Below are 15,159 nucleotides of genomic sequence, written 5' to 3'. Positions count from 1 at the left end.
CTAACTCTGAGACTGAATTCACCGTGTTGATACACAGATCTCCCTAAACCCACTGCAGAGTGGCTTTTATAAAAGCTGTGGGCTCCCTGATGCTGCCTGGAATGTGCCCATCACCTCACCCTCAAGAGAGTGTCTCTACAGAGCACTACAGCTTCAAGAGAGGGAATTTGGTCCACATGAACCTGATCTCAACAGGGAAAAAGGAGGATTTTGCAGAGTAAGAAGCCACAGAAACCATTTGGGAGAGGATGTGCACAGTCAAGCCCTAAAGCTGCTGACAGAGGGGACAGAGGCTCGTCCATGTGGGGCTGGCAAAGGGGCTGGCAGTGGCACGGGGAGGCTGCACACACCTGCATGCAGTTGGTGAACATGACACACACAGACATCAGCTTGGAGAAGATCTTGAGCAGCTCCGGGTTGGTGAGCATGCAGTCCTTGAGGCAGTTGTCCAGGAAGCTCGTGTGGTGGCTCAGGACATCGTCGATGTTGGATGCCTGTGACAATGACAAACCAAACCAGGGCAGCTGTGCTGCTCCGCCCCAAAGCTCCGTCCCAGCCCCCTGCCTCTGACAGGGACCCCTCAGAGCAAGAAACTCCTCATGTACCTCCCAGAAACATCCTGAGATGGAGACTGCATCTGCATTACTGCCTTCAACTGCCCCCCACAGGCTTCAAACCTGACATCACATCCTCACAAATCGTGCTTGCTTTAGTCACCCAAACCCTCCCCTGGAATTTGCATTTCCTTTGTTTTCAAATCTGCTTGCCATGGCCGCTCCCACCTTCACAAGCTCAGTAAAGTCAGCGAAAACAAGAAGAAAAGAGAAAAAACAAATCAAAGAATCTTAAATGTCAATAAACTTATCATCAAAACATACAGTTGTTCAGAAATATGCTTTAGGAGCCAATAAGGAACTGGGACATTAGGAGCCAATAAGGAACTGGGACATGCAGTGTTGCAAGGATTCTGTAAGGATTTTTTGTTCATCTCTGCTACTTCAAGAGGCTGCTCCAGTCTTGAGTTTTAAACGACAGATTCAAACTCCCTCTCGCTCTGTACACTTACGGGACGTGCTGAAGCTCGGAACTCAAGTCAAGCCTAGGAAAGAACCACATGACTAAAACTGCCACGGCATCCACACTGCTCCAGCAGGACCCGTGCAGGAAACCCCTCCCATATCCCTTCAAGCTACTGCAGAACAGGGATAAATGCAGCTTTCTAATGCCATGAGGATGATGATGAAGTTGTGTTGATGAAGACAATGATGTTGTGAAGATGAAGATCACAGTTATAATTTTAGGAAGAGAGTGCCTTATCTTCAAGTGAAAATGCACAAGAGAGAAGTATGACAAATCAAATGCACCATAAGGCATTACATGAAACCAGTGAGGATCATCCTTTTCCCTCCTAAAATACAAATGAAAGGGAAAAACAGGGACAGGATAACTTCAACAACTGCCTCCATGCAAGTAAAGTAAACTGAGCGTTATATTTTGCAAACCTAAACTTGCAACAGAATTAAGAAGTAAGTACAACTCTCAGATTACCCAGGAGCTTGACATATGAACTCTTCTCATTCAGAAGTTCTGGCCAAGAACATGCAGAGATGCTCACAATGCTAGACCTGCTCCCTCCTGTGAATTCTCCAGGAAAGAGGATGACAGGGCATCAAAAAATGTTGGTTAGCTGACCCCAAAACAACTCCTCAGGGCACAGTAAGAACTAAGGTAGGATCAGCTGACACTGAAGCTGCCAAGAGCTGATTGCAGGGGTGTTGGGCTGTTTGGTACCTCAGATGAATGTCTTTCAGGGTGTAAGAGGAAAAAGACGTGCAACCCAGAACTGTCTGATCGCAGGGTGACTACCAGAGGGAATAATAGTAATAATAATAATAATAATAATAATAATAATAATAGTAATATGAAGGAAGGCCATGCTTTACACCAAACATTCCCAGTATGTCAGTCCTTGGCAGTTGCATGGAAGGAAGAGCACAGACTCCACTTCTAAGAGCACTGTAAGTCAGCCAAGGATTCAGCTGGAGATGCCTGGACTGGTTTATGGCCTTTGCACTCTGCATCCACCTTCCTTTTCCACAGCTCTCTTTCTCCTGTGTACAGGAACGTCGAGCAGAACCTGCCTTTACATAACAGGGTGTGAGCTGGGCAGAGACAGGGGGATGCAGCACAGGAAAGGGATGTAGGGCTAATCAGGCAGAAAGGTGATGCAGAACAGCAGCACTCTGCAACGTGGCAGGAACAGCAGCTCCCAGATATTTAAATGCCTCCCACAAAATCAACAGACACCTGCAGCCACTGGAAATGGGTGTTTTTTTCCGCTATATTACATTTGTTAAGACTTTCATTCCAACTTCACTCACCAGCTTCAGGTTCTTCTCCAGAATGTGCCATGTTGGCTCCATCACTTCAAACATCATATAATACTGGATATTCTGCACAAAATTCAGCATCCGCTGCCGCAGTGTGAAAGCACCAGCAAACCTAGGGGAGAAATCACACCCACACAGCTCAGAGCTAGCAAATGCCACGGAGAACTATCACCAGGCTTGCACAGCCAAGCAGAGCTAAATATTTCTGTCCTAGCAAATTCCTTGCTGCAGTGTGAGAGGGATTGGAAAGTCACTGCAAACCATCTCTGATTATTTTCCATTGCTTTCCCTCCGTTCGTAGAGTCAGAGTTTTGAACCTGTCATAGACTTTAAATATTTGCTTATATAAAACGAAAATTTTTATATTAAACACTAAAGCAACTTTACAAGCAAACCTAAAATGTTACAAATTGACCTCCCTGAGCCTGTAAGACATTTTTAAGGATCTTTTCCACCTCAGTATTGTCTGAGCCATGTCATGAGGTATCTGATTAGCAAGGAGGAGACCCAAAACTGAAAGAGAAAAAAAAAAAAGGCTGTACCACTTAGCTGAATGCAGGGAGAACTGCTTGGCTGTCTTATTGCTGATCCAAACGTTGCACAGCTGCCTTTCCACGTGCTTGCAGTAGAACATGTGTCTGAAAAGCATCTGGTACCTTGTCAGTGCTTTCCTGGAAAGAAAGGAGAAGCCCATCCAGATGAAGGCCTGTTCTGATTGACAGACTAAGCTGCGAAGGCTGAGGCTGCTCAGAGGTAAAGAGACTTTACACAATATGTTCCCCACGCCTTCAGACACACGCAGATCTGCGCTGAACCGAGGCAGGAGAGTCACATTTGCAACCATCCCAAAGAATTCCTCTCCAAGGAGACCCTCCTCCGTACTTCCTGCCAGTGGGTGCATCACCAGCCCCCTTAATTCCCTCGAGCTCTGTGCAGGGGTCACTCACACAGGGGCTGGGGGTCAAAGCCTGTGGTCTTGTACCCACTGCACTAAGGCTGTGATGGTCACCCAAGAATTCACCAAGATTTTAGAATTTGCCCAAGAATTTACCAAGATTTTCCAAAAAAGGGGAGAAAAAGCTGTCACCAAGCTACAGGCAGCATTACCCCACCAGCAATGCACTGCCACAAGCAGATGGGGCTGCTTATTTATAGCTCTGGGACTGGATTCAGGTCTGTGCTCAGACACTTCGGCGTAGGTGTCTGCAGAGCTCCAGTCGATACAGTTCAGGAAACCTTACCAAATCCTATTTTCACTTCCATAGCTACCAGCAGAGCTAACACGCTCTGTTGGGAAGGAAGAGACAAAATTCCCAAAGCGTCGCGTCGTTAGGAAAGTCTCACCGATTCAACGGAGTTTTTAGAGAGGAAATTAAGGGAGTAATTAATTGCTGGCATTTAGCAATTTGAAATCTGCCCCTCTGTTCATGCAGTGCTGCTTGTCCCATTTGCTTGTGGCTCACAGCAGTGTTTCTCCAGGGAAACAAGAGGCAAATGCCTGCAGAAAAATGAACCATTCAGTCCCTCACAAGGCAGTTAAATGCAAAATAGCCTGTTAGAGTAGCAACAGCCCGTGTCCTCTGAGTCTGCAACCTCAGCAAGTGCATTTTTTTCTGCTCTCCAGGTTTGAGGAATGTTTGATTTTTGCATGGAAAACCTCTTGTGAGAGTACCTGCCTGTTTTTCCTTCAGTGGACTGACGCCTCACCTGTTGATGATGAGGGACAGAGGCCACTTCACAATGTAGTCGAAGGAAAAGGCCTCCAGGCCGCTGAGGGTGAGCTCTGTGGGGTCTGCACTGATGATGGCCTTCTCCTGCTTTGTTTCTATGGCCAATACTCTCAGGAGCTGCGTGATGAGGTCATGGGGCATCAAGTCAATCTGTGAAGGAAGAGCAGGAAAGAAATGAACCCACAGGATACCCACAGCTACTGTGGAACAACAGGCAAGGTGCCCATGGTCAGAGTCAGCCTCCAGTCATCAGAGCAACCTAGGAAGCAGCACGTTCTCTCCGGCACACAGATCTCCCCAAACCATGGTAGGCCTTCTGCTCAAAGTCAATTATCTTCTGCTTCCACCCATTCTCACCTTTAAATCATCCTTGAAAGGATCAGTGTTGGCTGTGCTCATTCTCAGGGCTAATTCCAGCAGAGCCTCCAGCCTCGTCGTTACGATGTCATCTACAGGCTTCTTAAGTTCCTCCTCCGTCAGATCCATGAAGTGAACAAAGAAGTCCCCTTGATCCATCAGGAAATAGTGTTTTATAGACCTGCCCAAGGAAACGAAGGGACAATTGATTACTTTCCTTAAAGCCCAGGTTAATCCATATCAAAACCTGAAGGAACAAAGGCTATCAATTCAATGAGGCTGTGGGGTTTGATCACAAAATGCTTCTCCTCCTGGAGAGCAGACAGCCATAAATAACTGGTTTGGACTAGTCTTTTATGGATGTCTCCTCCTCCCTACCCCCTCAGTCAGGACGCTTCTGTGCAGTCAGATCAGGGCTGCTGCTGTTCTTTTTTTTGCCTAGAAAAATGCAAAAAAAAAAACCCCTTAGGTGTGTGGGGTGCAGGCTCCTGCTGCTGTCCTGAACAACTCCCAGCCCAGGGGTAGCGGCCAGTTCTGAGCAGAATCCTGGACTCCTCTCACTGAACAAACATCTGTGCTGATTTTTGTAAGTCCAGCAGACTTCTGCTGCAACAGGATACACAAACCTTGATCTTCACCTGGCACCAGGGAGAGTTACCTGCAGAGGGAACAGAGCTTGGAAGGAGCCCGAGGTGAGCCTGAGGATTCCCCAAGTGCCTGCCCAGAGATCACACGTGGTAACTGCAGGCTTTGGAGCAAAAAGAGGAGCAGCACAGCCCTAACGCAGTGTGGCTGCAGACTCCTGATCTGACTGGGCTAGACAAAGCCCTGACCTAGTTTTAGCAACAGCCTTCCAAGGAAGTTGGACCAGAGACTCCCAGACATCTTTCCCACTCAACATTTCTATCATTTTAGACTTTTCTTTTCCCCCCCCACCCTCTTCAGGGAAAAAACCCCAAATCTTATTTTTCAGGTCAACCTTTCTAAATGGAAATAGAGAGAACACCTTGGTAATATCCCAAGAGAACAGAGCTAACTTCAAAAACGTATGTTCCTTAGCAGAACCAATCTATTTATCATGCATTAAGTAAAATAAATCAAACCTTAGGTGAGCCACCAGCTCTTTCTCCTCCATCAGGAAGTCCAGAAGAACTTTGCTGGCATAGTTATATGCTTTTTCTATTTGTTCCACATAGGCTCTCTCTTTTAAAGTGTAGATGACCTCTTTGGCCACAGGGCAGGTGACATCTCGCCCACATTCCCGCACAACATTTAAGTATTTCCCTGAAAATAAAAAGAATGATCCATATTCATACCTGCTGTACAGCCAACAGGGAAACTTCCACACCACTCCCTTCAAGTGGAAGGCATGATGAGAAATGTTTACACTACGTTGTGCTGAAAGCTGGAAAGGATTGAGGCACCTTTCAAAAGATGATACAGAATTTTAAATTAGGCACCTGGTATCACATTTAAGGAGATTCAGGAATAGTTTTGCTTCCCAGTGGTGACAGAAGATCTCTGCGGGTGGCCTGAAGCACTGCAGATCTGCTCCACACGTCACTTTTGGAGGGTTTTGTACAAGGATGAGAGGTTGAACGATTCATTTAACCCCCCAAATTAACACTCAGATGGTCAAACCTCAGCTGCCCAGCTCCATCCAGCTAGAAAACCTACCCACAGAACAGCAGTGAGACAGACAGCTGCCCTTGCTGCTCCTTCCCATGTGTTATTGGATTTATGGGATTTGGGGTTTTTTTCACATCTGACTCTCCTGTTGCTCCCGATTCAGCAGGACAACCCCGTAAAGTGGCAAGGCACGGTGACATCTCCTTTCTCTTTGCGCAAGGGAGGGCAATGCTTGTCTCAAAGTTCCTCTCACACCAGAAGCACCCACCTGTGCTCAGGATTTTGTCAGCCATTTTCTGCAGGAAGGAGGGAATCTGTTGCTGAACAACAGTGTATCTCTGATCCCAGTACTTGTCATTATAGTCCTCCTGAATCTTCTCCTTCTGCAGCTCGTGCTCCTCCACCATGAACTCACTGAACAGTTAAAGCAGATGTTTAGGGGCAGGGAGTGGTACAATGAGCATTACTTTTTTTGACCTGCAAACTGGTAATGTGATCTATCAGACAGAAGGTCTCATGAGGACACATCCAAGCAAGAACTGAAATTAGTTTGTATGTGAAGCAAGAGGAGAAGCACTATGCAGTGTCTCTGGTGATCTGCAATGAGGAACGCAGTTTTGCAGGGTTCATAAACCAAGGCTAAACATTATCTGTTTGTCAGTGCAGGGGTGAGGAAACTGGCCTTTGTCCACCTTCCCACCAGCACAAAGGCATTGATTTCAGATATTTTATCTTCAGCTTTGTCCCTGCCTTAGGATGCTGAAAATGTAGGAAATAGAAATGCTGCATAAACTATCAAATACAGCAGAACGCTTCAAATGGCTCTACAAAAGCCAAAACACTTCTGGGAGGGCTGTTTCAGGCCCCCAGGCAATGCAGACTTGACAGAGCAGATCAGTATTTCTGAAGTTTTGCAATTCATTTTCATTGCTTAACTGTTCTTTACCTGTATGGATCATTAATGATGCCTCTATAGATCCACTTTTCCAGGATTTCAAAGTAAGGCACGCTGGCTGCCTTGGTTAAATACAGGCACAACTCCTGGGCCTGGCTGTCCCCCGTGTAATTGAAAGTCTTGTCATGGAGCAAGCTCAGGGTTGATCCTCCCATGCACTCACCCTTATCCACAGAAGTAGCTGGAATTTAAAAATACCGATATAAGACACTCAGATCCTCAAAAGTCCTGAAACAAAACCCCAAAGGGTCCCCAGACTGGATGTGGCCCCCTGGGCAACCTGCTGTAGCTGTAAGCAAGGGGCTGGACTAGGAGCTTCCCAGGATTCCTTCTGGTTATACATCCACACAGAGCTGGAGAGGAGATTGGGAAGGAGCTGAGGAGAGGCAGCACTGGTGGATACAACTGATGGGAAGGACAAGGGCTGTGAGGGCAAAGGGCACAGAGGTGCCTCCTGACAGCTCCAGAGGCACATCCAGCCCTAGAGACTGAACGCTGTTCTCCAGAAGAAGTGCAGTGCCCTCACAAGTACAATTCCCCCGGGGCTTTCTTCTTCAATAAAACAGAAAATCAAAATGAGACACGCCCTGCCTGGCTGGCTACCCTGCACAGTTCTCACAAGCTGTCAAAATGTAACGACTGTGTTTTGGAAATTTACCCAGGGAAGCCAGAATCTCCAGGGTCCTCATTGTGGGCTGGATGTAAAACCACAGTTTCTGCAGGGACAGGAGTCCCTGCCTCTGAAGATGCTCCAGCTGGGTAATTAATATCATGTATTCCTTGATTAGAGTCCGCATGGCAGCAGCCAGAGCATGATTTACCTGTCCATACTCGAAGGAAGACTTCTCCTCTATAAACCTGTAAAAAGCAAAATGGAAACTCTTTCAGGCAAGGCAACTTGTCTAATTTACAGGAATTTCTGCCTTTAGGACACTGTGCAGGCACACCAGTAGGTCCCTGGAAAGCACACTGGTCCCTCTCCCTGTTTCCCATCCCACATTTCCTAGTAGGGAAAGCTGTGGGACGATGTTTCCTCTCCAACTGCAAAGGAACTAAAATCATTAGCAAAACCACCATGTAGAAAGTGAGAGCCAGCACACAAAGGTTCTCTCAGTCCTGGATGCCCAGAGGGGAGCAAAAAGCAGGAAGCATGGAGAAATTCACAGCAGAGTGGGAAGAGAGGGCAGAACAGGCAGATATATCCTAACTGCGTTTTACCTGAAGTTACCAAGGCCAAGACTGGAAAAAACAAAGGTGTGTGAATGTAAAAGTGAACTGGCAGCACAGAGGAAAAACCCAGCAAAGGAAACGTAGCTAAAACTGACCCAAATAAATTGTCACTCCTTTTATAGCCTCACAGTTTGAATTAAGCACAGAAGTTAACACCTGCACATTGGCAGGTTCTCTCTTCTCACAGCAGAGCCTCCTCCCCTGACCACAGCCAACTCGGTACCTGGTGACAGCAGAGTAACTTGCTGCCACAGGAAGAATCCTGGTCACCAGCTCCTTGATGGACAAGTCCAGGTTTGGATCGAGTGAAAAGGCTCGGTTCTGCCTGCCCACGAGGGCCTGTGCTGTGATGTACCTTCCATCCACACCGATGAGAACGTACAGCAAGTCCTCCACAATCACGGACTCCTGCGAGGCCAATGGCAAAGTGCCTGTTTCCAGAGAGGAGACAGAAAAAGGCCACAACGTGCCATCATCCACCCGTTTCAGTCTCCCACCTCGCTGTCCTGGAGAACAGAACCCTTTGCTCATTTACACCCCAATCCAGCACACAGGAGCAGACACCCAACACCTGCGGCCAAGAGAACATCAGCCACAGCTCCTGCTGCTGATCCTTCCACCCAAAAGGGCCCAGCTAGTTCCAACAATTTCCCCAACCTCCTCGCCACCAACATATTCAAATACCCAGAAAACAGCTCAAATACAGTCACAAAGAAAAAAAGTGCCAAGAACCAAGTTTTGCTGAGTGGGAACACCTGAACAGCATTTCTGAGCGAGAACAAAACACTACAAATTAATGCAATTTTCCCTGTGTTTCACATACCTATTGGTACTGTTGTGTCAGTGCTTAGACTGGTGCCAATTAAGAAATCCCCAATAAGTGCAGGTCTCTCATACACCCAGGATGGGAATACTGGAATGGGCTGGCCAGAATTCTTCTTGTTCTGCTTATCCCGGAGGATTTTTCGTGTAAGCTCAAGAGGCTGTTGGAAAAAGCGAGAGAGGGAAAGAAAGGAAAAAAACAGGAGAGTTTCAGAAGTCCAAGAAATGTTTAATTTCAAGGAGAAATCGACTGCAAACCCATCGATGGACTTGAGAACAGAAAGTAGAATAGCTGGTATTTCAGCAGCATGGTGTGGGGTTTAATTTCCCTGTACCACCTCGTCTGTTTGCCCCACTGCTGCAAAAAATGCATCTTTTTTTAATACATTTGGCCTTTTTACGTGGGGGTACATCAAATAATGCCTTTCTGCATCCCTCCACACTGGTCTGGGTGCTGGGGCACACGAAGGGGAGCAGAATGGGGACATGCACAACCACCAGGCAGTGGTTGCTGGTTTGGAGAGAGCACCACATGAAAGCAGCAAACTCCTTCCAGAAGCACAAACATCCTATTCCAGGGGCACTGAACGCCTCTGAACTCAATGCCAAATGCAACCCAGACAAATCCACCCACAGAGAGCTGGAGAATGATGGAGTTTTTTGCTCTGAGTGGGAGTTGGCGAAGGAAGCGAGCTCTTGAAGACTGAAAGACTTTCCACCCCCAGCTCTGACACTAAAATAAATGGAGTGCAAGATCAGTCATCAGCTGGGGAGGCTTGTGAGATGCACAACCTACATGAACATTTGGAGCCCCTGTGCACAAACACAGGGCTGGTGAAGGCCATTTCTGAAACTCCACAGATGTGTGTGTGTGAAAAGGGATATGCACAGGCTCATTTTACTTTCTTATTTACATCATGTGTGGGCGATCTGCTAAAAGGACCTCGATTTCCTCTGCTCCCCCACCAGAACTGGGACTCTCAGATGGAGAAATAGGAAGCATCAAGCAAGCTGCCAGCAATTCAAAGGATGGCCAAACCCCACATGAAACTGCAAACCTCAGCTGGCTGTATGAACATGTTCTGCTTGGGAGAAGGGCAGCCAGGAGAAGGGCACCCACCAGTAGGTCTTCCCAAATGGCAGGGAGGAAAAATTTCTTCGTTGAGAGAGTGGTTAAGCACTGGAAGAAGCTTCCCAGGGAAATGGTGGTGTTACCACCTCTGGAAGTGTTCAAAACATGAGCAGAAATGGCAGCTGGGGACATGGTTTAGTGGGCATGGTGATACTCAATCCAAGGCTGGACTTGATGACTCTCTGATTTTATTCTATGACAAGAGGCAGGGCACTTCTGTTGCAGTTCAACCAGCTCTAGTGTGACTTTGTTAACTGGCAGAGATCAAAAAAGTCAACATTTTGGCTACAAAGGACACATTGACCTGAAAGGGAACATGGAACTTTCCCCACCTCGATGAATCCTGGACCAAAGCTGGTCCAAGCAGTAACTCCAATCCCTGAATGATCTCTCTGACAGTGCCTAGCGATCCCAGGGCAGATGGCACAGCACTTGGGGCACGGGTGACAAAGCACGTGTCTCAGGGGCACGAATCACCTCTCTGCAACTCGAAATTTGGGTCACTGTCATTACAGGCTTCAGCAACAGCCTGGAGAAAACTCCCAGGGCTGAAAGCACGGCCCTCAGGTGGCACCTGAACTGAACAGGGTGGCACTTTGCCACTGTCATGCTGATGAACCTGCATCTGACATCTTGAGCAGTGGCAGCGCCAACATCCGTCGAGGGAGAGGAAGGCCTGGTCTCTGAGGCCCATGAACACCTCCAACTCCACTTGTGATCCTCACAGACAGATCTCAGAGGCTGAGCAGAGCTAACACTTCCCAGGAATGCTCTCCTGTCCCAGCCCTTACTGACTCAACAGCCCCGAGCCCCAGCCCATGAAGCCCTCTTAACACAGTTTCACCTCTTGAAGTCTGAAGAAAGTACAAATGGAGCAGCAGGAAAGCACAAATCTTGGCTTGTGATGCCATTTCAAACCCTCTGGCTGTGAATTGCACATCCCAGAGAGCGGCACTTCCAGGTCTTTCCTCTTTTAGCAAGTTCACACATAAATCCTGGTAAGAAGATCAGTTATCTTCACTGGAAATTCATCTTCCCATCATGATCTAAATCACCCACTTGACTCAGATCATCTGTGAAGGATCTGGATGAGTCAGGCCCAGTGTCTGTGCAGTATTTCAGTGTATGTGGGACAAGGCTGGTCTCAGCACTGCTGACAGGGTGAGGGGGTTGGACCCTTTGTTTAGGATTTGAGTTCTCCATCACCACATTCATGTAGGACCCTTCAAGCCCAGAGACCCGTGAGGTGTCCCAAAGCATGGGACATGGGAGGTCCACCCCTCTTGCCATCAAGGGCCTCAAGTGAACTGAGGTTTGTCCCCTATTAAATTTTGCTGACCAGATATCAGAAGGCGCTGTGGACCCCTGAGCATCTTCTCCTCATTCCCCTCTGTCCAAAGAACTCTCCATACACTGCTGCCCCTTGCCTTCTGCAGCCAAAATGTCCTTATCTTGACCCATGAGTTTTCCACCAAAATTTTCCCCTCCCTGTCCTGTTTGCCAGGCCAAGCCACCACAGTACAGTGTTTTTACACAAATAATTACAGGCAACAGAATTTGGGGTTTAAGTAGTAAATTGCCCCTTTGCACTCTGACCTCACAACCTACTGCTGCTAACGAAATGCTGAACTGTTTTCTAAGCCTGTGTCTCCAGCTGGTTTTCCTTTTCCTTTCTGTCTTTGGGATTGCTTTGCAGGATGTACTTCAGGAGCTGAAATAGCTGAGTAGGGGGAATGGCTGTGCTCACTTGACGAAGGACGAGGTGAGGGGCTGCAGCCCATTATCCAGGAGCAGAGCTCCCAGGAAGGATGGGAACACATCACAAGGCTGCTGAGCTCCTGGGCAAGCACTGCCACAGGCAGACAAGGAAATGTCAGCACAGCTTAAAGCTGAAAGGGGAAATGAAATTCCATTAGCCCCCAGCAGTTAGAGCTGTCAAGGCCTAAACTTGACTCAACCTCAGAATCACAGAATGGTTTGGTTTGGAAGGGATTTTGAGCTCATCTCACTATCCCAGGCTGCTCCAAGCCCCAGTGTCCAACCTGGCCTTGGACATTTCCAGGGATCCAGGGGCAGCCACAGCTGCTCTGGGCACCCTGTGCCAGGACCTCACAGGGAAGAATTTAACTGTGAATTTAACCTTAGAATAACCTCAAAGAATTTAACCTTAACTGACTGGAATAGAAAAAGGGCACTTTTTCTAAGAACAGCACCCAGATTTAATATAATCTGACTAACAGAAAGGGAAGATTTAGTGCCCAGAGCTTGGGAAGGGCTTTGTACCTGCTGTGCACTGGAGTTGGCTGTGACACTGCCCAGCTGCTTGCGCAGCTCCTCCAGCTCCTGCAGAGACATCTTGGAAGTGGATGTGGGGATGGAAAAATTCGTGCTGCTGCTGGTGGCTGCATTTGCTGCGAGTTCTGCCCTTTCTTTAGCATTTTGTTGCAGGTAGTGGAGTGTCTGTACATAGACAAAAAGAAGAAGAGATTTTGTGAATGCTGGGCAGCACAATCTAAAGCAAAAAACACATAAGCATGCCCTGGTTGTGCTGAATCTAACCACAGATCTCTCTGTCCCAGTTTTCCGCGTCTTAGTGAATCACATCAAGAGGAGCGTAACTCTCAGTGGGGCTTTAATAACTCAGGAAAAGCTACAACTGGTTATCTGTTGATTATTCTACAGATTTCACTGAACTTTACCACCAGCTGTGCTTAAAACCATTGCACTGTTGCTACTCTTCAACATGCAGCTCTAAAGGAGGAACCAACCTCTTTGTCTTCGGTGAGTTTGGACAGCAGATAAACTAAAGAATCCAGATGTCTGGTGTTTTTAGACTTCAGCTCATCGTACTTCTTTAAAAAATCTTCAGGAGTTCGAGAAAACTCTGCTATTTTCACCTGTAAAACACCACATTAATATTACATGGAGTTACAATTAAAATTAAATGGAATTAGAGCAAGCGTGCAGCTCAGGCTACAAAGATGTGAAGTTCAGACAGAGTTAGAAACTTCCTAGCACTTAGAGCTTGACTCTTAAGTGGATTGCTTTTAAAAATGAAAATAAAAAGCACTTTTATGGCCAAAACAGTATGTCTGGTCATGAGTGCCAGGCTTTAATCCCTAATATTTGGGTGGTATTCAGAAGAAAAAAGTCAGGTGCTACTCATGGAATTGCATTTTATACAATTTTCATTTCATCATGGAATCACAGAATGGTTTGGGTGGGAAGGAACCTTCAAGGTTCCACCCCCTGCCATGGGCAGGGACACCTTCCACTGTCCCAGGCTGCTCCAAGCCCCAATGTCCAGCCTGGCCTTGGACGCTGCCAGGGATCCAGGGGCAGCCCCAGCTGCTCTGGGCACCCTGTGCCAGGGCCTGCCCACCCTGCCAGGGAACAATTCCTTCCCAATATCCCTCAAAATAACCTCCTGCTTTGAACTTGCCCCCATCCCAGTCCTAACAGTCCTCTTCTCCCACCAACACTCAAGGATCCCACCTTTTCCCTCCCAGGCCGCCCACCCCACACCCAGCACCGCGATTCCAGATCCGATCACCCCTTCCTCTTCCCTTCTTTTTTACTCCACCGACACCAACAGGACGGGATGTTATTCCCAGAACAGCCGGGAACAAACCTTGGCGCTGTGTGCAGAGACGGTGGTGGTGACGTAGGGCGTGCGGTTCTTCTGCAGCAGCTCGATGTAGACCTCGGCGCCCTCCCCGCCGTGCACTCGCAGCAGGCTCAGCAGCTCGTTCACGTCGTGGTGGATGCGGAACTCGCTCATGCTCCCAGCTCGGGCCACCAGCCCTGGGGACACGGCAACGAGGGGTTATCCTGCTGCTCCGAGGGAGGACATCCCCGCCAGGGAGATTTCTCCACCTTGGAAAGAACGCAGGAAGCACTGGTTTGTGTCCTGACAGGCTGACCCTGCTGCTGCTGCTGCTGCTTCTGAAGTCACTGGAAAGCAGTTTTTCCCAAGTTTAGGGGTTTTCCTATTCCACTGCCCACTTTGCTAACTTCACTCCAATCCTGCAGAGTGTTTAAATAACTTTAATACTGACACAAAACCCGGGGACGAGCTCAGCTGGTCAGAGCCTGGTGCTAAAAACAACCAGGTTGTGGGGTCAATCCCGGAACGGGCCATTCACTTAGGAGTTGTACTCGATGCTCCCCGTGGGTCCCTTCCAACTCAGAATAGTCTGTGACTCTGTAAATCAGAAGTAAGACCCCGAGTCAGGAATCGTGGAAGCAAAAAAGGAGTTTAATGTGACACCCTGCACAGATCGTATCAAGCAGACACAATCCAGATCCACGTATCAAGCACACGGACACACTTTTGTTTTGCCAAGAGCATGGATCCCTGCAAGCCTTGGTCCAGCTCTCCACTCAAAACTTACTGATATTAGGACAGGCTCTGCATGGCTGAGCCCAGTCCAAGCTTAAATACCTTTAAAGGCCCAGGTTCCCCAAGCACTTGGGACCCTGATCCTACTGGGATTTCCCGTGAGCTGCTGAAGTGCCTGGGGGTCAGGGGTGTAGGGACTCAGGAAAAGCTGCGGGAGCTGGGCTGGCTCAGCTGGACAGCCCGTCCCGTGGGCGCGGGGGGATCCCCATCCCCGGGCACGGGCCCCGGGCACCGGCGACGGCTCCCTCGGAGCGACCCGCGGGGCCGGGCAGCTCCTCAGCCGCGCCCTGCTCCGCCCCGTCCCGCCCTATCCCGTCCCTCTCCGCACTGTCCCGTCCTGTCCCGCTTAATTCCGTCCCTTCTCGCTTCACCACGTCCCGCTCCATTTCCCTTCCTTTCCCTTCCCATCCCATCCCTACCTGCCCGCCCGGAAGTGCCGCCGCCGCCGCGGGCGGGAAGCGCGCCCTGCGCATGCGCACCATCCGGAGCGCTAACCCGGCCGCGCGCCCCTG

At 48.6% G+C, this 15,159-nt stretch overlaps 1 protein-coding gene across 4 annotated transcripts in view; it reads right to left on the bottom strand.

Moving 5' to 3' along the window:
• TUBGCP2 (tubulin gamma complex associated protein 2) overlaps positions 1–15,159 on the bottom strand; it is a 24,252-nt gene extending 9,093 nt beyond the window's left edge. The window contains exons 1-15 of one of the 4 annotated variants that reach the window (XM_048311047.1): positions 15,067–15,159; positions 13,877–14,121; positions 13,014–13,142; positions 12,529–12,705; positions 9,115–9,274; positions 8,515–8,722; positions 7,720–7,919; positions 7,053–7,242; positions 6,375–6,520; positions 5,581–5,761; positions 4,478–4,658; positions 4,098–4,270; positions 2,933–3,061; positions 2,382–2,502; positions 351–494 (exon numbers count right to left, since the gene is read on the bottom strand). In XM_048311047.1, the coding sequence (XP_048167004.1) occupies positions 351–494; positions 2,382–2,502; positions 2,933–3,061; positions 4,098–4,270; positions 4,478–4,658; positions 5,581–5,761; positions 6,375–6,520; positions 7,053–7,242; positions 7,720–7,919; positions 8,515–8,722; positions 9,115–9,274; positions 12,529–12,705; positions 13,014–13,142; positions 13,877–14,026 (2,289 nt within the window). In that variant the 5' untranslated portion in view covers positions 14,027–14,121; positions 15,067–15,159. Of the gene's footprint in view, positions 1–350; positions 495–2,381; positions 2,503–2,932; positions 3,062–4,097; positions 4,271–4,477; positions 4,659–5,580; positions 5,762–6,374; positions 6,521–7,052; positions 7,243–7,719; positions 7,920–8,514; positions 8,723–9,114; positions 9,275–12,528; positions 12,706–13,013; positions 13,143–13,876; positions 14,892–15,066 lie in introns of those variants that run through there. The other 3 variants (XM_048311046.1, XM_048311048.1, XR_007205121.1) reach the window with 3 other exon arrangements.

Source organism: Corvus hawaiiensis, chromosome 8 (genome assembly GCF_020740725.1).
Source record: "Corvus hawaiiensis isolate bCorHaw1 chromosome 8, bCorHaw1.pri.cur, whole genome shotgun sequence".
Taxonomy (NCBI): Eukaryota; Metazoa; Chordata; class Aves; order Passeriformes; family Corvidae; genus Corvus; species Corvus hawaiiensis.
The sequence above is the reverse complement of the archived record's forward strand: the minus strand, read 5'-3'. Positions and strand labels throughout refer to the sequence as shown.